Raw genomic sequence first — 25,000 nt, 5'->3', positions numbered from 1 at the left:
TATATATATATATATACATATATATATATATATATATATATATATATATATATATATATATATATATTCATATGTGCATGTATGTATGTATGTACAATTTTTTTTTCATTGACATCCATCACATTTTTAAGTGTTCTTTTTTTAATAAATGTGTGATCTAATGGGGGAGGGGGGTGAATAAAGAAGGCTGTCATTGGTTATTAATGAAGTTTTTGTAAGCTAGCTATATATATATATATATATATATATATATATATATATATATATATATATATATGTAACGAGGATATGAACCTCGTTATTCATTTGGTAAACGTGTAACTCCGAGCATCAGGCAAACACACAAATCTCTCTCTCTCTCCCAAGCAACCAGCGGCTCGCGACTTTTCTCTCTCTCTCTCTCTCTCTCTCTCTCTCCACCTCTTTCTCTCGATTCTGTCAGGTAATCAAAATGAGAGTGTTGCATTATAAAAATACATTTATTTAACAACGTAAAGATATTAAATCAATCAGGTCTCACAGACTAACTTAATTCCGATAAAACCCCAATACTAAAATGTCTAAAAAGTAATGGTCACACCAAATGTCTATTTTACCATCGGGACTCCCTCGGTCCCCCCATAGTTCCGCTAGAACCGTCTGTTTCAAAGTCATGAGAAACACACAAGTTTAACTACAAAGTCACAGATTAGATATCCTTATAAAAATTTGTCCAAATAAAACACAGACAAAACAAAAGCCAAAAACTCTTTGGCTAAAATAGTATAAGACTCACCCAAGCAGCCGGAATATTTCGCACACAAATTATAAAGAAACTTTCGCTGAGCTTCCCCGACATCTTGTCTTTCTTCCAAAGACGCCTCTAAGCCAAATCCACCATAGATTTGGGTAGAGGTATATTAAGAATAGAAGAGGCGCACACGCACATATGAATGCACAGTTCGACGACGCCTCACATTACTGGCTACAACCAGTTTCCCAAAGGCACTTTGAAAAAAGTTCATAAACTGACGTACATTGACTCGTCTAACTATGCAGTCTTATGTCACGCCACCCCACAGAAACCATTGATCAGCTTTTCTCGGGTCGTTGCTTCGGCATTCCAATAGGTCACAGCGAACATATTGGCAATATATCATTAATTATAACCCTAGGCCTAATATATATATAATAGATATATATATATATATATATATATATATATATATATATATATATATATATATATATTATATATATATATATATATATTATAACATTGAGTGCCATCACTTTTTTTAAGTACTGCGAATTTTTCAATGATCTTTAATTGTTTTTTAAAGCTTTTAAATGTTTTTTTTTTTACTATTTTCTTATACTGAGTGCCATCAATTCTTTTTATCAAGATCTTTTTTTTATCAAATTGGTGGTCATATTTTTGCTCTCAATGCTTATGATTTATTTTGTAGGAGAGCAAAATTTTAATCACATTATTCTGTACAAATGTGATTTTTCTTTCATCTTTTAATTCGTTATTCCAGTTGCTTCACTTTTAACGGCAGAAATAATCGTCAATGGTATTTTTATATTGTTACTTAATGTACCAGTAATCTCTATTCTACTGTAAATTAATTTTTTTTTCATTTCTTGAATTTTTGTCATAAGGATACAAAGATCTGGAACCACTGATTGGCATTTCGCAATAACTGACAAATATCCATTAAATGTTTTGCTCTAAGTAGTGAACTGAGTAACCGGAGTTTAGTCGACTGTTGTGGGACGTAGCCAGAGGAGAGATAGGTATGGAGATCGCAACTTCACTCTTTCGAGAGCGCGTGGCGGATTAATTACATTCCGGGGGCATATCTCCGAACTATAACCGAGTACTGATGTAGAAGATTCACATCAACCATGTATCTGATGCCTGATGCTTTTGAAAGACGTATCCCTCTGAGAAGTGGAACATACATTCTGCCTATCCTATGTGAACTCTCAAGAGAGACAGTTTCCAGCCCTGTGATTTGCTTATCAACAGCCAATCAAGAGCGTCAAAAGGGACTGGCCTGACACCAGATGCATGGTTGATGTGAATCTACAATAGTATATACATCTCAAGAATTTGTATCCTGGGGAGTTCAGTTATTTCACTGAAAAAAAAAACGTTAACAATTCGAAAAGTTAAGAGGTATTGGGGATAATAAAAATAAATCATTCTTGGGAAAGTATATATATATATATATATATATATATATATATATATATATTTTTATATATATATGATATATATATATGATAGATAGATAGATATGATATATATAGTATATAGATATCATATATATATATGATATATATATATATATATATCTATATACATTATATATATATCTATATATATATATACTATATACTATATATATATATATATATCTATCTATAATATTATATATATATATATATATATATATATATATATATATATATATACATATATGTATATATATACATATATATATATATATATATATATATATATATATATATATATATATATATATATATATATAGATATATAATAAAAATCTATGTATTATATATCTATATTTTATATATATATATATCTATTATATATACATATATGATTCAATGAACATATCAATATAATGTTGACTAATGTTAAATAATGTCGAATTTTCAGAATAAGGACGAATTTTTTTTAAATATGTTGAAATCTTTAGATAATGTCGAAATTTCAAAATCTTTAAATGATGTCAAAAGCTTTAGATGATATCGAAATCTTTAAATAAATGCCGAAAACTTGAAATAAAGTCGAAATCTTTAAATAATGTCGAAAACTTGAAATAATGTCGAAATCTTTAAATAGTTTCGAAAACCTCAAATAAAGTCGAAATCTTTAAAAGGCGTAGAATTCTTTTCTAGATAATATCAAAATCTTTAAATAACATCGAATTCTTAAAATAATGTCGAAATCTTGAAATAAAGTTCAGATCTTTAATTAAAGTCAACATATTTTAATTAAGTGGAAATCATCAAATGATATCGAATTCTTAAAATGCTGTCTAATTTTCGAAATGATGTCGAAATCGTTAGATAATGTCGAAATCTTTAAATAAAGTGGAAATTATAGTTTCCTTCTGTGCATAGCATCGTTCTCGAAATGGACGAAGTGTATCTTGATTAAATTCCTCAAAGGGCGGAATCTGCCTTTGACAGATTCATTTATTTACGAGCGGTTCTTTTGCTTCTCAAATCTAGATCAGTGGGGTACTCTCTCTCTCTCTCTCTCTCTCTCTCTCTCTCTCTCTCTCTCTCTTAATAACTGCTCATCACATGCTAGCTCTTCTCGATGCAGTTTCGTGATATATATTTTGCGGGTGCTCTCTCTCTCTCTCTCTCTCTCTCTCTCTCTCTCTCTCTCTCTCTTTCTCTGCGCACACATCATTTGCCCCTTCTCTGTGTAAATGTCCGTCCGTATAAATGTATGCTTTACTCTCTCTCTCTCTCTCTCTCTCTCTCTCTCTCTCTCTCTCTCTCTCTCTCTCTCTCTCTCTCTCTCTCTCTCTCTCTCTCTCTGCCCCGATCCTTGTGGTACAATATTCCATCAATATATTCCGACTGTATACATTACAATTTCTATTCATCGACCTCAATAATACTTGTATGAAACAGGAGTCTGTCTTTGCAGTATTCAGACTGTCATTATTCATAAACAGTATTTTACCGTCTCTAGATAGCAGTATTTATGCCTATCCAAGATCTCTGAAAACTGACTTTTTAAGGTCACAGGCTATTTATTCTTACAGAGAAGGTTAGCCTTAACAAAGTATTACTTGAAAAGAAACCCACAAAATCGCTTTGTAACTTATTTACTTCTAAGTATTTACATTTAGTTTTACTAAATGTAAATACATAGAAGTAAACAAGTTACATAGTGATTTTGTGGGTTTCTTTTTCAATCTTCAGAAGAAAACTGAAAGAAGTTTTAAAGTATTACTTGATACATGGTTTTCTGTATTTTATCTGTTTTAGGTTTATACTTAAATCTATTTATTTCTGATGATTTTCACAATGTATTTGGGGTTTTCGAAAATCATAATGTCATGCTAAATCTTATCTATCTTTTTCATTTGATTACTAAAATGATGAAATAAGAAGAAGAGCATTCTTAATAAAGAGTTCAGGAGTCATAAGAGTCACGATTGAGATGGTATGGGCATATGTTGAGGATGGACGACGAGGAGGGAGTGAAGAGGGTTTGGGAGGAACCTGTTGGAGGAAGAAGATCGAGAGGGAGACAGAGAATTAGAAGGCGAGATAAAGTGAAGGAAGATATGGAGAGAAGAGATTTGGTAGAGGATGGGGCCTTCGCTAGAAGGCAATGGAGAAGGTGCGTCAGGCAACCGACCCCTTAATGTAGCGATAACGGTGGGAAAGAAGATTTATCGCAGAAATTTATGCTATGCCATGCAAAATGTAATAATTTTTGTCACTTCATTTTACAGTATTGCTTATCTCGAACACTCATTATCTCACTTTAGATGAGCACTAGTTAATCTTAAAGAGTTCATCTGAACATTAAACGATCTTGGCATTTGACTGATTTTGAAACTAACACATAAGAAAGGAAACAAAGGTCAGCCATATGCAATTTTCATCGAAACAGAAACAGGTTGAGTCTATTGCAATGCATCCAAGTGTGTTTAATTTTTGAGAAAACAACGCCAAATAATATTAGAAAATTATACATACTTCATTTGGATAGCTGTACAATACAACCAAGAGACTTAAATATATAAATACACACACACAAACACACACACACACACACACACACACACACACACCACACACATACATATATATATATATATATATATATATATATATATATATATATATATATATATATTATGTTTAAGAATTGATTAATAAATGCAGGCAGTGCTCTTCGGATGTATAGCACAGTAATTTCGAGACAAAAAAGTATGTGTTTATACACAAGAATAGCAAACACACACATGCACAGACATATATATATATATATATATATATATATATATATATACAAATACAAAATACACACACATATATATATACATATATGTATATGTATATGTAGATCACAACTGTTCTTGTATATAAACACCAAACGTTTTGTGTCTCGAAATTACTGTCATTCATCCGAAGATCGCTGTATAAATCAATCAGTTCTTACTTAATAATAACATATCTGCGATATATTACATATACGAATTTCCCATACTTGAAATGGATGAAATCAACATGTACACGTGTTTAACGGTATCTTCCTTCTTCATTTTATTCCAAATCAGCGAAATCCTCTCACGATTGAGACGAATATATTCCTCACATAAACCTATTCAATTAGATCTATTCCATGTGCTTTGAATACATCTCTTAATTTGGAATGACCCAATTCATGTAACTTCAGGTATGTCAGGTTTATGGTTACAGAAGGCAGCTCATCCCCTGATCGGATGGTTACAGAAGATTTGTTTCATAAGATTTATTTTTAAAATTTTTAGTTATAAAATATGTCTTGTTATTCAGTGTTGCATTTTCCACACATACATACACAAACAAACAAACACACACACACACACACACACACACACAATACAAGAATAAATGAAATGAAGAAAAATATACGGAAATAGTTACAATATACACAAACAACATTAATGAAGTTTTCTTTCATTTCCCAAAATATTAGCATAAACTCGTGTTACACCCTGTATGTATGTATCTATGTATGTATGTATCTATTTATGTATATATATATATATATATATATATATATATATATATATGTGTGTGTGTGTGTGTGTGTGTGTGTGTGTGTGTGTGTGTGTGTGTAGGTTTGTAAATGCAGATAAATTCGAAGAAACTAAAGGTCTTCCAAACGAGTTAATGATGAAATCATTCTTACAGTCGGATTAGAATCCATTGAAAGCATCAAATGGCAAAACAGATAAGGGACATGGTAAGCATCCTAATTTTATGCTCAAAGATAACGAATAACAGATTCTAATTTTCCTTCCTAACAGATAAATAAATAAATGAATTAATGAATAAATCGATAAACAAGGCAATAAATAAATAAAACTGTGACTTATCTTCGCCATCATGTCCTTTGCTAAAACCTGTCAATCTCGTCTCGTTTTACCCCACGACAGGAAAACTCGAAAACGACGAGACGAAAGATTAGCTTAAGAGGAACATAAACGGGTGGGGTAGGAGAGAGAGAGAGAGAGAGACAAGTGAGGGGGTGAGCAGAGAGAGAAGTGAGGGGGTAAGCGTTAGAGGCAAAGACAATAAACGAGGTGAGAGGTGAGAGAGGGAGAGAGTGAGAGCTGGGGGGGGGGGGGGGGGGGAAGAGGGAGGGGGGGGGGGGGGGGGGGGGGGGGGGGGGGGGGGGGGGGCGGGGGGGGGGGGGGGTGGGGGGGGGGGGGGGGGGGGGGGGGGGGGGGGGGGGGGGGGGGGGGGGGGGGGGGGGGGGGGGGCGGGGGGGGGGGGGGGGGGGGGGGGGGGGGGGGGGGGGGGGGGGGGGGGTGGGGGGGGGGGGGGGGGGGGGGGGGGGGGGGGGGGGGGGGGGGGGGGGGGGGGGGGGGGGGGGGGGGGGGGGGGGGGGGGGGGTGGGGGGGCGGGGGGGGGTGGGGGGGGGGGGGGGGGGGGGGGGGGGGGGGGGGGGGGGGGGGGGGGGGGGGGGGGGGGGGGGGGGGGGGGGGGGGGGGGGGGGGGGGGGGGGGGGGGGAGGGGGGGGGGGGGGGGGGGGGGGGAGGGGGGGGGGTGGGGGAAGAGGGAGGGCGGGAGAGAGGGAGTGGGGTAGAAAAAACGAAAAAAAAACTTAGGTTAATGAAGAGGGGCGGAAGGAGTGAGGAAGCCAAAAGAAATCAGCAGGGAGTTTAGGTTGAGGATTAGGGTAAGGATTGTGGGAGAGGATGAGGATGAAGATAAGAGATTGGAGGGCGTTAAGATAAGAGCGTATGACGAAAGGCTTTCCACATGGAATCGTTCCTTTCCTTGCTCGTGTTGCATTATTTCGGAACTTTAATTGCTCAGCGAGACGAGGAGAGAAACCCCAGCAAATTGCGCCGTGTGCATTTTGAGAAATGAAGCCATCGCCTTAGACCGATAAGACTTGAGAGAATAACTTTAATTCCTTTAAGAGTCATTGCATTAGACCGATATGGCTTACGGGAATACCTGTAATTCCTTTAGAAGTCATTGGGTTAGACCGATATGACTTGAGAGAATGCCTTTAATTCCTTTAAGAGTCATTGGGTTAGACCGAAATGACTTGAGAGAATACCATTAATTTCATGGAGAGTCATTGCGTTAAACCGATACGACTTACGAGAATACCTTTAATTCCATCGACTTAGAAAAATGGTTTTAATTCCATCTAGAACCATCGCATTAGATCGATACAACTTACGAGAATGTATTTAATTCCTATTAGAACCATCGCGTTATACTTGTATAACTTGCGAGAATGTCTTTATTCCTTTTAGACCCATTGCGTTAGACCGATAAGACTTACGAGAAAGTCTATATACGACTTAGGAGAATACCTTCAATTCCATTTATGCCAGAAGAACACGAACCACTCTGTGGTGCCACAGAGTGGCTCGCTTGCTCCTGGCCTAGAGCCAACGGGTTAGACCAATATGACTTTTATGATAGAATAATTCATCAGCGGAAAACAAACCTTTCAGATCATTACTAACTGAGCCAAATAATTTTTTTAGTCACCCGTCGACTGGAGACACGAACGAGATTGATAGAAACCGAATTTGTAGAGGGAAGATCAGAAGAATGTTAATTAGAATGATTAAAGAATAATTTACCAGAGAAAAGAACCACGCAGAGTTGAGTGCAAAGACCTCGTTGAGTCACCCATCGACTCGACTCCACAGAGATAGATCGACAGAAAACGACCTTCATGAGGGAACAACAGAGGATCTGTTACCAGCAGGAAACATCATCGGGCAGCCTCAAGATCCCTAATAAAAATGTTTTAGGAGATAATGGCGTATTTCCTGCTAGCGTCCTGTAGGAATGGGGATTAAATGACGATGGAAAGGGGGGGGGGGAGAATGGGAGAGGAATATAAAGGCGTAGCGGCTGAGAGAGGAATGAAGGGGTGAGATAACTGATGGGGTGTAATGATAGGACAGAAGAGGGAAGTATTTTTATCAATGATAATAATCATCGTAATAATTATAATCATTCAGGTAACTATACAAGAAAATATTATATATATATTTTTCATATTTATAGGTATGTAGGTGTGTGTGTGTTTGTGTCCCTGTGGGCGCGCAAGTTTATGCGCATCTTTATGATTCGTCGCACGCAAACTTACCTAACAACCGTGATAAGTCGAAATATTGGTAAACCAGCCCTCAACAAACATGAATATTCATACACACAATCTGCGACGTACATACAATAATAAAATATTTTCAATATTCTCTACAATAGTCTGTACCCTCTCCACAAAAAAAGAGAGAGAAATGAATAAAAGAAGAGAATAAACGGATAGTGAATAACTGAAAGAAAAGAAAATTATAACATACATACATACTACATATATATATATATATATATATATATATATTTATATATATATATATATATATATATATATTATATATATAATATATATATATGTGTGTGTGTGTGTGTGTGTGTGTGTGTAGTGTGTGTGTAAAGATAATTTAACGAAGAACGGGGTTATCGTCGCGTTTCGATTATTATAATTGTTATTATTGTAATAGTAATTATTGACGAAAACAATCCACGGTTATATAATTGTACAAATAAACACACACACAAACTTATATATATATATATATATATATATATATATATATATATATATATATATATAGATAGATAGATAGATAGATAGATAGATAAATAGTATGTATATATGCATATATATATATATATATATATATATATATATATAAAGCTACAAATGTCCTTTAATATCCAATTCGCTCTTGTTATCCTGGTCGGTTTAGGCGTCACTGAAGTCCTGATTTCTCCTCTATGCGCTGGTTCGAATCCATGAGGGGACGAAATTATTATCAACTGAAAAATTCCCTTTCGGGTAACATATATGAAAATGTATTAATTCCGAGGCAGAGCGAATTGGATATTAAAGGACATTTGTAGCTTAGTATTAAGCATGTATATGAATCATGGTGATGTGATAAAAATTCAAATATATATATATATATATATTCATACATACAATTTCATCCGCATTTGTTTAGATGAATAAACAAACTTCATAATAGTCTGGCAAACGCCCCTCAAGTGGGCGGGGCAGTGATGAGCAATAACGCCGAAGTCCAATTTCGTGAGGAACCCATGGCATAGAGTGAAGGCCACGTGTACGGCGTGGGTGTGGGTGCGGATGGTGGGGGCGGGGTGAGGGGCAAGGTATGTCACGTATACGCTACCTTAACGATTTTCTCCAGCTTATTCAGTTCGTGTCGCTCTAATTCCTGTCGAGGTGTTATTCGGTGTTTTCCGTCGTCTACTGTCGATTTCCGTGTGCATTCGGTGACGTTAGTCCAATACCAGGAATCTGTAATGCCTTCTAATGCTTTCTACATCTCTATGAACTGACTTACAGTCTGTAAATGTGGAATAACTGCCCGAAAAAGGACTGTGAACTGACAAATACCACTTGACTGCCTGCCAGTCGTCCTCACTGGTAGTATCGGTCTACGACTGTAGGTGTTGTTGCACGGGATTAAGGACGTGCAATGTTTTTCTGCCCAAGAGTAAAGGCGAATCATGAAAAAGGATAATTCTCGTTCATATTCCAGATTCTGTTGCTGAAAAGATGGACTTCTTCTCAGCTGAAAGAGAAATTCCCTTCAGATATACTTTCAGTTTCGTGAAGTGTTTGAAAACATTGGCAACGCTGACTTCGACCAGGCGACGAATATCCTTTCGCTATGGCCGAAAGTCGTAGGTTTTTCTTCTTTTTTTTTACGCCTGCTAAATCGCTCTAACACTTGTTATAAATATTTTGCATGTACCTGACACATTTGCACATTTGTTTCAGCACGGGCTTCTGTTCCAAGCAGTGCATTTGCTATGTATTTTCATATTTCGTATTGATTAATAATTGTATTTGTCAACTTGACTATATGACAACAATTCATGCCAAGTGGAATTTTTTCACCGTTGTTGTGACAATGTATGGAATTCGTACAGTGGTGGCACTGTACACCATAACAAAGGAGTGGTGTTTATGTGATTTTATAATTTCTCACGCGTCCGATTCTCTGCTCACATGACTTCGTTTCCGGGGAAGCAATTATGGAACAGCGATCAATCATTCATTATTAGAGCAGCTGGTTTCTTACCCAGCATTCCACACTGGCCCGTCAGCTTTCCACTCAAACATCGATCCGAAACAACTGACAATATTTGCGTTTGGTTATGTGTCTATGTGTGTATGCATATATATATATATATATATATATATATATTATATATATATATATATACATACGTATGCGTGTTTATACCATATATAGATATATATATATATATATTATATATAATATATATAATATATATATTATATATATATAATATATATATATATATATATATATTGTTACGAAGTGCCAAGTATCTGGTTACTACACTTACCATTCATTAACTGATACCTCACAAAAGCCAGACACCTGAACCCTCATCACCGGTATTAAACGACTGAATACTCTAAAGGCAACAGTGATCCCTTAACAACTTACCAGTATTGCAGAAAATCAGGACTAAAGTTCATCAAAACAGGTTGTGACGGTAATCTTGTTAAGTAATTAAATTAAATCAAAGGGCATCACTCCATCAACAACTTTTTAAAGTCTAAGTATTTCCCTGATTTCAGAAGTCTAAGTACTTCCCTGGTTCTAAGTCACTTCAAGTAAATTGAAGGAAAACAGATTAATCACCACTCTATGGTTCTACCTAACATCAATATAATCGAAATTAAATGCAAATATACTGGTGTAAAATAAAGAAAACACCTATAAAAATTTTAAATAAAAAATTTATTATTAAACTCAAAATTTATAAGTGAAATTCACAATATCAGGGAAAATTACTGTTACTTGAAAACAAAGTAAAGTTTAATTAATTCTTGAATCAAATTAAGTAAAATTAAATAAAAATTAATTTATCACAAAATTCAAGAAAATTAATTCAATTGAAATTCAAAAGTGTTAGGCAATAATTGAAAATTAGAAATTAATTCACAAGTGCTAAACAATAATAAAACTTGAAAAGAATTCTAAGTAAATGCAAATTCATTCACAAGTGTTAAATTTAATTAATTGTGCAATGATTAAGCAATGAAAATAACTAAGTCAATTAGATTGTGAATGCAAATGAAAATATAAAATTAAAAGGTACACTTCAACAAGAAAAGGAACAAATGCACAAAAAATGAAACAAACACAAAACACAAAAATTTGCAATGTGTAAAAGTGTAAATCTTTTCACTCAAAACATTGTAACCATCAGTTTTTACCAAACCTTCGTAACCATCTGCTATTAGTTATTAATTAACCCACTGTTCCTATCCGTTATAAGTTGCAACTAATAAAAACATAACACACTTTACCTTTTTGGTATAACAATTTCTTTCTTTCTTGCTGCAAAACCAGGCGCCGTTACGAAACAATGTTTGTTCAGATTCCACAAAAAATCACTAAATAACATTAAACAAACTCTAAGAAATATCAAATCTGAAATTTACAAATTACGAGTGACCATTCAATAAGTACTAAATCGTTACGTTACTTTAACATCAAAAGTGCTATGCGATGGAGAGAGAGAGAGAGAGAGAGAGAGAGAGAGAGAGAGAGAGAGAGAGAGAGAGAGAGATGTGAACGCCTCGAGTATCTGAGATCTAATGAAATTCTCTTCCTTACGGAAGCTGGACAGTGGATGACACAAAAACGTTTTTAGCAATAATTCTTCTAAAAGCTTCGAAATCTTATGCAACTTTACATACAAAATGTGTAATCTGCACATGGCTTTGATCAAAGACATACACGTATGAGACCAGTCTGTTAAAAAAAAAGACATGTACTCGACTCGATCGACCGAAGCAGAAGCCCCTTATCTTACTTGATGACAGATTCCCAAAACACATTGAAGATTCGAGCTCACTTACCAAACGTGTTGACAGATTAGGAAAGCAAACGGATCTCAGAGTTCCTCTAATCTCACACTGCTGACATAACAGGGAAACAATCGTAGTTTCGAATGGACAAAGAAAATCTCTCTCTTTCTACATTCTACGTTATATATATATTCTTTTACATTATGTTATGCAAAATCTGAACATACATTTAAAACATCCTATCTCTAAGCTATCTAGGAATCTGAACAAATTTTGCAAAATTCAATTCTAACATTTTATACAGTCAAAGAGGTGAGAATATATATATTATATATATATATATATATATATATATATATATATATATATATATGTGTGTGTGTGTGTGTGTGTGTGTGTGTATGTGTGTGTGATATACACACATATGCACACACACACACACACACACACACATATATAATAATACTAATATATTAATATTATATATATAATATATTATATATATATATATATATATTATATATATATATATATATATATATATATATACCTACTACATTGGTATATGTGTGTGTTACTTTGATTGATTGATTGATTATGACCACTAAATCTGGCGTCACAACATACTATATACGTCCCTTATACTCGCACATATTTTTTTAATTCACATATATTAGGCCACAAAGATCTTTTATTGGTGAATTTCCTATCCCTTGGAAATAACTTACACCTAAGGGGAAGTATTATTGAGACGCGCGTCTGCGCCGACCAGGATTCGAACACTGGCCTTTGGTTTAAATACAGCTCTAGACAGTGACTTTGACTCTTTTTTATTAAATAATTGCACTTCAAAACTTTCAGGAAATAAAGCAATTGATTCTTTGATCAAATTTGTGTGTTTTATGTGCACGTTGAAACAAAGCTTGCTGTCTCATTGACCATCACAAGTGTTTTCCAACTTCATTTGCAAAATATTTTTTTCAGTTGTAAATTCTTTTGAATATCTATATATGAAATAATTAATAACAGCTATAGAAAACGGTTGCAGTGATATTCAAAATCAATTCATAGCACAGATACAGTTTTATACTAAACAATTCTATTTAGATTTAATTCCTGGCATTGAAATAGTTTATTTATATTAAAACAGTGATTTTTAAATTAAGTTTATGGCATAAAACAGATTATTTTTTAAATATTGAGTTTTAAATTCAATTCTAAATACAGAAGTACTTTTGTATAAAAACTTATTTTTAGTTTCAATCTATTACATAAAAACAGTTGTATACCGAAACAGTGATCTTTAGATTCAGTACATATGATAAAAATTATACTAAAACAATAATATTTAGGTTTTTTAAAATTCAGTTCTTAAAATCAAAATATCTTTATACTAATACAATGATTTTTAGATTGAGTTCATATCATAGAAATAGTTTTATGCTGATACAATAATTTTCAGATTCAATCCACATCATAAAAATACATTTAAATTAAATATACGCCATCTTATTCCAGAGCCATCGCAAGACCAGGAAGACCTTCTGAGTAGAAGTGGGTCTTCACTGGACCTCGACCAAGAAGGAACTCAGCAAGATGAGCCCCCGCCGGAAGAAGCGAAAGGCGCCTCCCTTTCAGAACCTTCGGAGGACTCTCACCCTCTTCAGGAGGAAGACCCAGAGGAACAGAATCAACACAGTCTCTCTGACGAAGACGAGGGCCAAAGTATTCATGTCCAAGACATGAAAAGATCGAACTCCATCCCGGGCCAAACTTCTGACGAGGAGGAACCTCCGCCATCTTACAGTCAGCTCCTGCAGAGTCACCAGCTACTACCCTGGCCGCAGTACCAGCAGAACCACCAAGGTCAGAACGACTACCAGCTGCTCAATGAGCACCTGAGGTCACACAGGCAACATCCGTTGCAACGGCTTCGCGGCCAACAGCATCAGCAGCAGCAGCAGCAGCAGCGTTCGAACAGAGGCTCTGAAGAACGCTGCGTCCTAACCCCACCTGCCCACCAGTTGTCAGAACTGCCCCTCTTCAGAGTTCTTGAGCATCCCAGCAGACAACTGCCGGCAAGAGGATTGCCCACTCTTGTTCAGAGTCCCGTCGATGTAAGTTTAATATTCCTCTAATAGCAATTTTGTTTTTTGGGAAATTTAGTTTGGTAGAATATGTTAACAAGAAAGCGAGATCTGTGCCGTTTGTCAGCTTAATCACAATACTGGTCTCATTTCTGCTAAAAAAAAAAACACACACACACACAAGATGAACTTTTGTTGTGGGTACATTACTATAAAGCACGAGCATCTAACACCTCCTCTTACAAAAAAAACAGGATTTTTGCTTGGCTTTGTTCTTTATTTCTACTTGAAATTTTATTTCATAGGCTTTGCCAGCGACTATTTTCTGTGTGAAATACCATTCTTTGTGGCTAATTCTAAGACTCTTGTATTACTGTAAAAGTTTTATATATTGTTTGAGGAATATCATACCTTGATGTCTGTGTCCTCAAAATAATTCTTTTGTCGCTGTATTATTATTATTATTATTATTTTGGTCTATCACAGCCCTCCAATTCGAATGTGTGGTATTTATAGTGTGGGGTTCTGGGTTGCATCCTGCCTCCTTAGGAGTCCATCACTTTTCTCACTATGTGCGCCGTTTCTAGGATCACACTCTTCTGCATGAGTCCTGGAGCTACTCCAGCCTCTAGTTTTTCCAGCTTCCTTTTCAGGGATCTTGGGATTCCTGCCTAGTGCTCCTATGATTATGGGTACAAATTTCACTGGCATATCCCATATCCTTCTTATTTCTATTTTCAGGTCTTGATACTTATCCATTTTTTCCCTTTCTTTCTCTTCAACTCTGATGTCCCATGGTATTGCGACATCAATGATTGATACTTTCTTCTTGATTTTGTTAATCAACGTCATGTCTGGTCTATTTGCACGTATCACCCTATCTGTTCTGATACCATAGTCCCAGAGGATCTTTGCCTGATCGTTTTCTATCACTCCTTCAGGTTGGTGCTCGTACCACTTATTACTGCAAAGTAGCTGGTGTTTCTTGCACAGGCTCCAGTGGAGGGCTTTTGCCACTGAATCATGCCTCTTTTTGTACTGGTTCTGTGCAAGTGCCGGATATTTGCTTGCTATGAGGTTTATGGTTATTGCACTTCCTACAAATGGGAGAGATGTTATTTCTGTCTATCGTTCTTTGAACATATCTGGTTCTTAGGGCCTGATCTTGTGCCGTTGTTATCATTCTTTCAGTTTCCTTCTTGAGCTCTCCCCTCAGTAGGCATGGCCACGTGTCATCGCTGGCTAGTTCTTTAGTCGGTCTCATGTATTGCCCGTGCATTGGTTTGTTGTGCCATTCCTTTGTTCTGCTTGTCATTCTCCTGTCTTTGTATATTTCTGGGTCTTTGTCTACTTTTATCAGTCCTTCTTCCCATGCACTCTTGAGCCACTCATCTTCACTGGTTATCATATATTGCCCCAGTGCTCTGTTCTCGATGTTGACGCAGTCCTCTATGTAGTCCCCTCCCTCCTTCCTTTCGTGTTATGTGTAGTCTGTCCATATTTGCTCTCGGGTGTAGTGCTTTGTGTATTGTCATATGTTTCCTGGTTTTCTGATCTATGCTGCGGAGTTCTGCCTTCGTCCATTCCACTATTCCTGCGCTGTATCAGATTACTGGCACTGCCCATGTGTTTAAGGCTTTTATCATATTTCCGGCGTTGAGTTTTGACTTGAGTATCGCCTTGAATCTCTGCATATACTTTCCTGATCGTGTCCTTCGTCTTTTGGTGTTTTATATCCCGTCCTTCCATTATTCCCAGGTATTTGTATCCTGTCTCATCTATGTGTTTGATGTTGTTTCCATCTGGTAGCTTTATCCCTTCAGTCCTTGTTACTTTGCCCTCTTGTATGTTGACTAAGGCACATTTTTCTATTCCAAACTCCACCCTGATGTCCCCAGATACAATCCTTACAGTCTATTTCCTTGATGCTCTTACCATACAACTTGATGTCGTCCATGAACATCAGATGGTTGATTCTGTTGCCTCTTTTCTTGAGTTGGTACCCAGCATCCATCTTCTGCAGTTCTTTTGTCATGGGAATCATGGCTACTACGAAGAGTAGTGGTGACAGTGAGTCGCCCTGAAAGATCCCTCTCCTGATATTAACCTCTGCTAGTCTTATTCCAGAGCTTGTAAGTATTGTATTCAAGTTGCGCATTGTATTTTTGAGGCATTCTATTAGCCATGTGTGTGGTATCATTACGAAGGCTTTCTTATAGTCTATCCATGCCATGCTTAGGTTGGTTTTCCTTCTCCTACTGTTCTTCATTACCATTTTGTCTATCAGGAGCTGGTCTTTTGTGCCCCTGCACTTCCTTCTGTAGCCTTTCTGTTGGTGGGGGATGGTGTTTGTATCCTCTAGGTAGTTGTATAGCCTTTCACTGATGATACCTGTTAGTAACTTCCACATTATTGGTAGGCAGGTGATAGGCCTGTAGTTACTGGCTATATTTCCCTTACTCTTGCCTTTTTGTACTAAGGATGTTCTTCCTGTGGTCATCCATTTGGGTGCATGGTGATTTGTGATACAATGCTGGAGTTGTTCTGCTATACATGAGTCTAGAGCCTTAAAGTTTATGAGCCAGTATCCATGGACTTCATCGGGACCTGGGGCTTTCCAGTTGGGTATTTTCTTGAGTTGGTGTCTGACTGTCTGTCGTGATCTCAGTGAATCTTTGTTTTATTCTCCCTGTTTCTTCTTCCTTAACTTCCTGGAGCCATGCTGCATGCTTGTTGTGTGATACCGGATTTTGTTTGCTCTGTTGGTATCCCTTATTCTTGTTCAGGTACCGTTGGATCTTATGTGCTTTGGTCTTAAGCCTCTGTTTTACATCTTCTATTGTGTTGTTTAGTCCCCTCTCGTGTATTTCGTATTTCTCGTTGAGTTCCTCCCTTGTTTTCTTGCTTCTTAGCCTTTTTTCTGCCATCTCTTTCAGTTTACGCAAGTCAGACCTCATCACCATGATTTGATTTTCCAGGCGCCTTTTCCAAGGAGGTTGCTGTTTTGGTTTCTGTTGGGTTGGTTGTGCTGGTGGTGTTGGTGTTCGTATCTCCATCAGTTCTGCTACTAATCTTGCTCCTGCATATGCCAAGTTATTTGTTTCTGTATATTATTCCCATTATTTCATTGATCTCACTTGTTTTCTCATTTAATTTCTTGGTGTTGTAGGCTTTCAAAGAGGGGATCTTTGTTCTCTCTGTATCTGGCTCCATCCATCTTCTCTACCCATTCTGTCCTCGCTGTTACGTCGTCGATGTTTCTTCATGTGTCGTTGTTTGATAACTCATCATCCTTGTCGTCTTCTGTGGCATCGTCTCTCAGTTCGTTTTCTTGTAATTCGTTGCCGTGTGTCATTTCCCTTTCCAGTACTTGTCTTTCTGTTGGGGAGAGCCAGTTCTTTTTCTTTATGTTCCTTACTTGGTCTGCCAGCCTCTGCTCTGTTTGGGGGGTGTTATTCCTCCCATTCCAGATGTTGACCAACCTTCCTCTAGTCTATATCCTCTCTCCGTCGGGTTGCTTCTGTTGTAGCATCTCCATTTTTCATTATTTTCTTCTCTTGTCCATTTCTTCCTCTGGTTTGCTTCTGTAGCTCCAGTCCCTGTTGTTGGTTACTGTCGTTGGTGTGGTCAGTTGCTGGATGACGACCTCCAAGTACCTGACCGTCTTCCTCTTCAATTGGGATGAATACCTGGCTGCCGGACGAAGCTCCTCTGTTGTCAGAGGTTCCATTTACGTCGTTGTCGTTTAATTCTTCATTTCTTTCCATCATTGTCCGAGTTTTGCTATGTAACCCTACCCCATCAGGAATAGGTACTCATTTACAGCTGAGTAGACTGAGGAAGAGGAAATTATGGTAAAGATCCTTTCCCAAGGAATCAACGCCGAGGAGAGCGGTCACCCATCCAACGACTAACCAGCCCCAATGTTGTTAATATTATTATTGAGAAAAGTTATCCCTCTTATCATTTAAAGCAAGCCTACAGGAGCCGCTGATTTGAAATTGAAGCTTCCAATGAATGGGTGTTTATTCGAAAGAGTTTACGGAAATTGACAAGAAAAACAGGAAGATGAAAAAGCCATTACAAATAATATAAAAAGATAAATAAGTTAACTAATAGATTAAGAGATCAAAATAGATCTGCTTTAATCACTCCTTTCCTATACTTTACTTTTCAATTATTATAGTAAAATCACTCCAAGCATTTCAGAACATTCTTTTTGCACTATTAATGGTTAGTCATGATATGAAGCTGTATCAGTTCTTTGAGTGGAATTTCTCAGATTAAACAAGATATATCCACTCGAGTGCTCCTGTTAATTAATTCGTTTTCAATAATATCCTTGTAAGATCTGTTCATTAATAATTCTACTCTCTCTCTCTTTCTCTCTCTCTCTCTCTCATCTCTCTCTCTCTCTCCTCTCTCCTCTCTCTCTCTCAGAGTAACTCATTACATGCCTAAATGATCATCTATATATATATATAATATATATATATATATATATATATATATATATATATATATATATATATATATATATATATATATATATATATATATATATCTATATATATATATATATATATATATATATATATATATATATATATATATGTATATATATATATGTATATAATATATATAATATATATATATATATATTATATATATATAATATTATATATATATATATATATATATATATATATATATATATATATATATATATATATGTGTGTGTGTGTGTGTTTATATAGATATATGTTTATATAAATATTAGTGATACTTTATGCGACAATAATGGTGATGAGGAGATAGAGAAGTTTGTTTATGTCTGTGTATTTATGCATATAAAACACTGCTGATGTCCAAACGGTGCTGCTTTGGCTGGTTATCTACATCTCACGAATCTACTTTGATATGATATCTACACAGGTATGCGATCTACAATGGCCAAGAAAGGCTTCTTGTGTCGTTTGTTATAACAATTTAACTACCTAATTTCCTAAGTAACAAGCTAGATTGCTACCTAATGTCCAAAGTAATGCAAGTTGTCTCGGTTGTAACAATCTAGCTTGCTACCTAATTTCCTAATTGGTTAACTAGATAGATAGCTGTATAGTTTGTTAAAAAGTAAGCCAGTCCTTTACCATTTTTATATTCAGTAGGCTTCTATATTTCAGTTTAAATATTTCAGTCGATAGCAAAGCCCTGAAGATGCTCGCCAAGGAATTCTACAATGAAATCAGTGACGAATCCAAGACTCTGGCATTTTTAAGAAGACATGGTCTTTTAGATGAAGAACAAAGTGTTTCACCATATCATCGATGCAGTGGAGAGATGAAGGACACTCGGAAAAGACGGCGAAATGGCGAATTGATGCCCGTTCTTCGTTGCAAGTTTTCTCTTTGCCAAATTTTAGAATTTATATTTTATTTTATAGAAGACCTCTCTTACCATCAGGTTCAAGGTTTAACTGGTAGAGGTATATACTGAGGCAATATGTGATTGGTTTAACATGTGCCGCGAAGTATGTACAGTGATTGTTTCAGTCCAAATCGCGGTCAAATGATAGGTACTGAAGAAGAACCCGTACAAATCGACCTCTTTTTAGCATTTTTAGCCGATGTGCGTGCTGTGTATCGCTAGAATATTTTTTATATTTTGATATTTTTTTATATATGTAGATTTTAGCCTAAAATAAACATTAGTATACAAGTTAAGTTTTATTCTTTCATTTTAACCCTATGTTCTCTATGATATTTTGTAGGGACTATAATGTAAATATTAGACTGAAATGAAAATAAACGAATTTTTTATATTTTAATTTTATTTTTCTTTCTATGTGATATATATATATATATATATATATATATATATATATATATATATATATATATAAGCTATAATTAAAAAAAAAACACATTTTTTATTTCAGACAAAAACTGAAGGTGAATAACTGATTTTGTACGTTGTAGATATTTTGACGATGTAGATAACAAGTCAAAACTGAATATGTACGTTGTAGATATTTTGACGATGTAGATAACAAGCCAAAACTGAATATGTACGTTGTAGATATTTTGACGATGCAGATAACAAGCCAAAGCATCGCCGTCCAAACTCCTTCACAATTACCTACACATATTTTCAGGTTATCGTTGGAATATATATATAGATATATATATATATATATATATATATATATATATTATATATATATGTATGTAATGATATATAGATATTATATATATATATATATATATATATATATATATATATATATACATATATATATATATATATACCTATATACATATATATATATAACTATATATATATATAGTATATATATATACATATCACCGCATATATACTATCTATATCTTTAGGGTCTGGAGCGGACCTGCAGAACTGCTACAGTGAAGTTGGTATGCCTAGGCCTAGTCTACGGCATAGCGACGGTCATAGCTTTGAACGTGGTTGCCTTATATTTCAACGACTACGAGGGCGGATTTTATCCGCTCCTAGCCATTCTGGTGTTCAGCTCATTCCTAGGAAGTAGGTGGAAATAGGACTTTATTTGAATTTATCATAAAACTGCTGAAGAGTTGGTGCAATTAACTTTTGTGCTTCAATAGAATTCTCACAAGAGTCTAAGAGTGGGTTGTGTTTTGATATTGTATGATGATGAAGTTATGTTAGTGCCTATATATCTCTTTATTGTACACACAGTAGATATATATATATATATATATATATATATATATATATATATATATATATATATATATTATCTACTTATAATCTGCGACTCCCACATTATAGCACTCATAATTCATCAAACCACCAATTCTCTAATCCCCAAAAAATTTCCCTTTCACCCATCACAAGTGCATCACAACTCCATCATTTATCTTATTAACAATTATTCCTTTCTTCCACTTTCCAATCCACAGTCCTGACGGCGCTCAGACTCTTCTTCTCTCGCGCCAGCCACCGCCACCGGTTCACGCCTCTGGAGAACGCCGGCAACCTCCACCCGGGACCCATAACGGACGTCTCCTCCACTTATCGGCGTTCAATGGAAAGCGACGGCGCCCTACCGCCAACGGGCGACGGTCCTTACCCTCAGACTCTGGGAATGCCAGCTTCTTCTTCCTCCTACTCTTCCTCCTCCTCAACTTCCCAGAATCCCAGGTATCCACAGGAAGACAAGCCTCCTGCTTACACGGATATATTTCCGGATTCCTAAAAGCGTCTCTCGCTCTGGTTAAAGGCCCTCTGCACAGGTGATCGTCGTTTTGTGTGTTTGTGTGTAAGTTAAGGTTGGAGTCCTTCACAATATAAAGATATTTTTTAATGATCTTCTAAAGCAATACCTTTCTCTTAATGAGATGCTCTCTGGCTGTGTTACTCTTGCACGTTTTGAAATATATATATATATATATATATATATATATATATATATATATATATATATATATATATATATATATATATATATATATATATATATATATTTAGATATATATTATATATATATATATATATATATATATCAATATATACATATATAATTATATATATATTATATATATATATATATATATATAGTATATATATATATATTTATATATATGTTTTATAGTATATATTATATCTATAAGATAAATTATATATATAGGTATAGATATATATATTATATATATATATATATATGTTATATAATATTATATAGTGTATTATATTATATATATATGTTATAGATATATATATATATAATATATTATATATATATTATATATATATATATATATATATATATATATGATATATATATATAGATATAATATATAGTATATATATATATATATATATATATATATAGGATATATATATATCTATATATATATATCTATATATATTATATATATATATAGAATATGTGTGTGGTTGTGTGTTTATATATATATATATATATATAATCCTATTATAGATATATATATACACATCGAGCTACAAATGTCCTTTAATATCTCATTCGCTCTGCCTCAGATTATATATTTTCATATATGTTAACCGAAAGGGAGTTTTTTTAGTCGATGAGAAATTTGTCGGCTTACTAGCGCGAACCATCAAACCAACAAATCCAAGACGTACAGTGAAGCATTCTAGACCACACAGCTACCACGTGAGCCGACGAATCTCCTATCGACTAAAAAATTCCCCTTCGGTTAACATATAAAAAATATATTAATTCCGAGGTAGAGCGAATGAGATATTTTTAAAGGACATTTGTAGCTCAATGTATATATATGAATTACGTAATATGAAATAATGCGAAATGACACACATATATCATATATATAAAATAATTATATATATATATATATATATATATATATAATATATATATATAATATATATACATATATATGTGTGTGTGTGTATATATATATATATATATATATATATGTGTGTGTGTGTGTGTGTGTAAAAACTCTTTGTGTGCATCATATCAACGCTTTACACAATTCGTAAAAGACTCCATTAAGATATGAATATCCAACGTATTCTGAAACTTTATCCTTAACAAGCAATATGTGATTAAACCTAATGATATAAACGTGTTCTGTGATGAGAATAAACCATTTTTCACTCTTGAAGATAAGTTTATTTATTAATTACCATAATTACCACATTAATGTATTACAAATATCAGCTGAACAACTGACTAATTAGAGTATTGTAATTTGATTGGTCTTACCATTATACCATAAAATTAATCCTAAACGTACATCGTACTACAGTATTCATTTGTGATTTTGTTTAAATTATTCATTTACAGCAGAAATATATTAACATAATAAGGGCTCACTAAACAATACAATTAATCGTCACAAAAGCGAAAAAACGCAACCCGCCAGCAAATCCTGTACATGATAGATAGAAAAACAATAGAACGCTAACAACAAAATGCAAAATGCGACACAAATCTTATAAATGGCAGCCAACCAAAGAGTTGTCAGAAACGAAACGCAAAGTGCAGAAAAAATCCTGTACATGAGAGCAGAACATTGGGATCCTATATAGGAACTGCAGCTCAGGTCCTACACATAAGAACGGAAAAGTAAGTTGCGGAAAAACGAAACGCAAATATTCTTCATGGGGGCAAAACAAAGAGACGCAAACTGCAACGAACTCCTGTGCAACAGAGTAAAACTATCAGATTTTAAAAAACGAAATGCAAACTATAATGCAAATCTTGTACATAAGAACGAAACTATCAATATTTTAAAAACGAAATGCAAACTATAATCCAAATCTTGTACATAAGAGCGAAACTATGAGATTTTAAAAAACGAAATGCAAACAGCAATGCAAATCTTGTACATAAAAACAAAACTATGATATTTAAAAAAAAACTAAATGCAAACCACAATGCAAATCTTGTACATAAGAGCAAAGGTATGAGATTTAAAAAAGTGAAATCCAAACAGCAATGCAAATCTTGTACATACACAACTAGGAAATTTTAACAAACGAAACGCAAACTGCAACGCAGATCCTATACATTAGGGCAGAACTATGAGATAAAAAAAAGAAATGCAAACTGTATTACACATCGTACAAATGAAAGACGAGAAATGGCATGCTAAAATCGAAATGCAAACTGCAAGGCAAATCTTACTTATGAGTTCAGAACAATGAGATGCTAAAGAAGTAAACGTAAACTGCAACGCAAAATCTCTACGTGATAACTGACTGAACAATGAGAGGAAAAAACGAAACAAAAAACAGTTGACTGCAGATTAATGGGATGCTAAAAGTAAAATGCAAACTGGAACACAAATCCTCTTCACGAGAATAGAAGAAAAATGAGAAGGAAAGAAATTAAAACCAACTGCGATGCAAAATCTCTACACCAGAACAGATTCATATAATGCAAAAATAAAAAACAAAGCAAAACTGCAACGCAAATCTTACAACTGAGAGCAACGCAAACCTTCATAAAGATAAATCAGACACCTAATTATCTCAAAGTCATAAGTGAACATCGCAGAAAAATCATAACAATGAACAAAGTGTCAAAACAAATGAGAAAATACAAACAATTCTCACTCAAGTGGACGACTGACTTGACACCAGTCGTTCAGAGAGGTCATATCTGGTCGGGGGCGGGGTGGGGGAGGGGGGAACGACATAGGTAAGTTAACCTAATAAACAAAGTGTGAAGCGAACAGTTACAAAAAATATCTTAATATAATAAAAAAAAAAAAAAAAGTGTCGCCATAAATACAGTGAACAAGCAATTAGACAAACATCACATAGAGACTGGTAGTCAACTGGTCAACTACGTCACAACATTTCGGGGAGGGGAGGAGTGGGGGGAGGGTAGCGGCGACCTCTGTCCCCAAGCCCACCCTTAAATCCATTTGGCAGCGAGCGTCCCATTACAAACTGTTATTTTGACACACGACCTCGTCACGACAGAGAAATTAGTGCGTGGGGGTAACGTTTAGCTTCAATATTACCGACAGCTGTTGCATGAAGGATTTGTACGTGTGCAAGCGCGTGCGAGTATCAGGTGGACCCGTGTCAATATATATATATATATTATTATATATAATATATAATATAATATAATATATATATTTATATATATATAAGTATATATATATATATATCTATATATATATATATATATATATATATATATATATAGATATTA

General features: G+C 35.0%; 1 protein-coding gene across 1 annotated transcript; it reads left to right on the top strand.

The window, feature by feature from the left end:
* Positions 1–9,533: 9,533 nt before the first annotated feature.
* On the top strand, positions 9,534–21,684 carry LOC135224966 (uncharacterized). Its single transcript, XM_064264272.1, has 4 exons — positions 9,534–10,008; positions 13,697–14,295; positions 20,658–20,826; positions 21,225–21,684. The coding sequence occupies exons 1-4, from the start codon at positions 9,996–9,998 to the stop codon at positions 21,518–21,520; spliced, it is 1,077 nt and encodes a 358-aa protein (XP_064120342.1). The 5' UTR covers positions 9,534–9,995; the 3' UTR covers positions 21,521–21,684.
* Positions 21,685–25,000: the final 3,316 nt, after the last annotated feature.

Source organism: Macrobrachium nipponense, chromosome 12 (genome assembly GCF_015104395.2).
Source record: "Macrobrachium nipponense isolate FS-2020 chromosome 12, ASM1510439v2, whole genome shotgun sequence".
Taxonomy (NCBI): domain Eukaryota; kingdom Metazoa; phylum Arthropoda; class Malacostraca; order Decapoda; family Palaemonidae; genus Macrobrachium; species Macrobrachium nipponense.
The sequence above is the reverse complement of the archived record's forward strand: the minus strand, read 5'-3'. Positions and strand labels throughout refer to the sequence as shown.

What these genes read in the sequence shown, in the direction of transcription:
- LOC135224966 (XM_064264272.1), top strand. An exon ending in TTGTTCAGAGTCCCGTCGAT is followed by an intron (nt 14,296 to 20,657) that starts GTAAGTTTAATA and finishes CTATATCTTTAG; the next exon opens with GGTCTGGAGCGGACCTGCAG. An exon ending in GTTCAGCTCATTCCTAGGAA is followed by an intron (nt 20,827 to 21,224) that starts GTAGGTGGAAAT and finishes TCCAATCCACAG; the next exon opens with TCCTGACGGCGCTCAGACTC.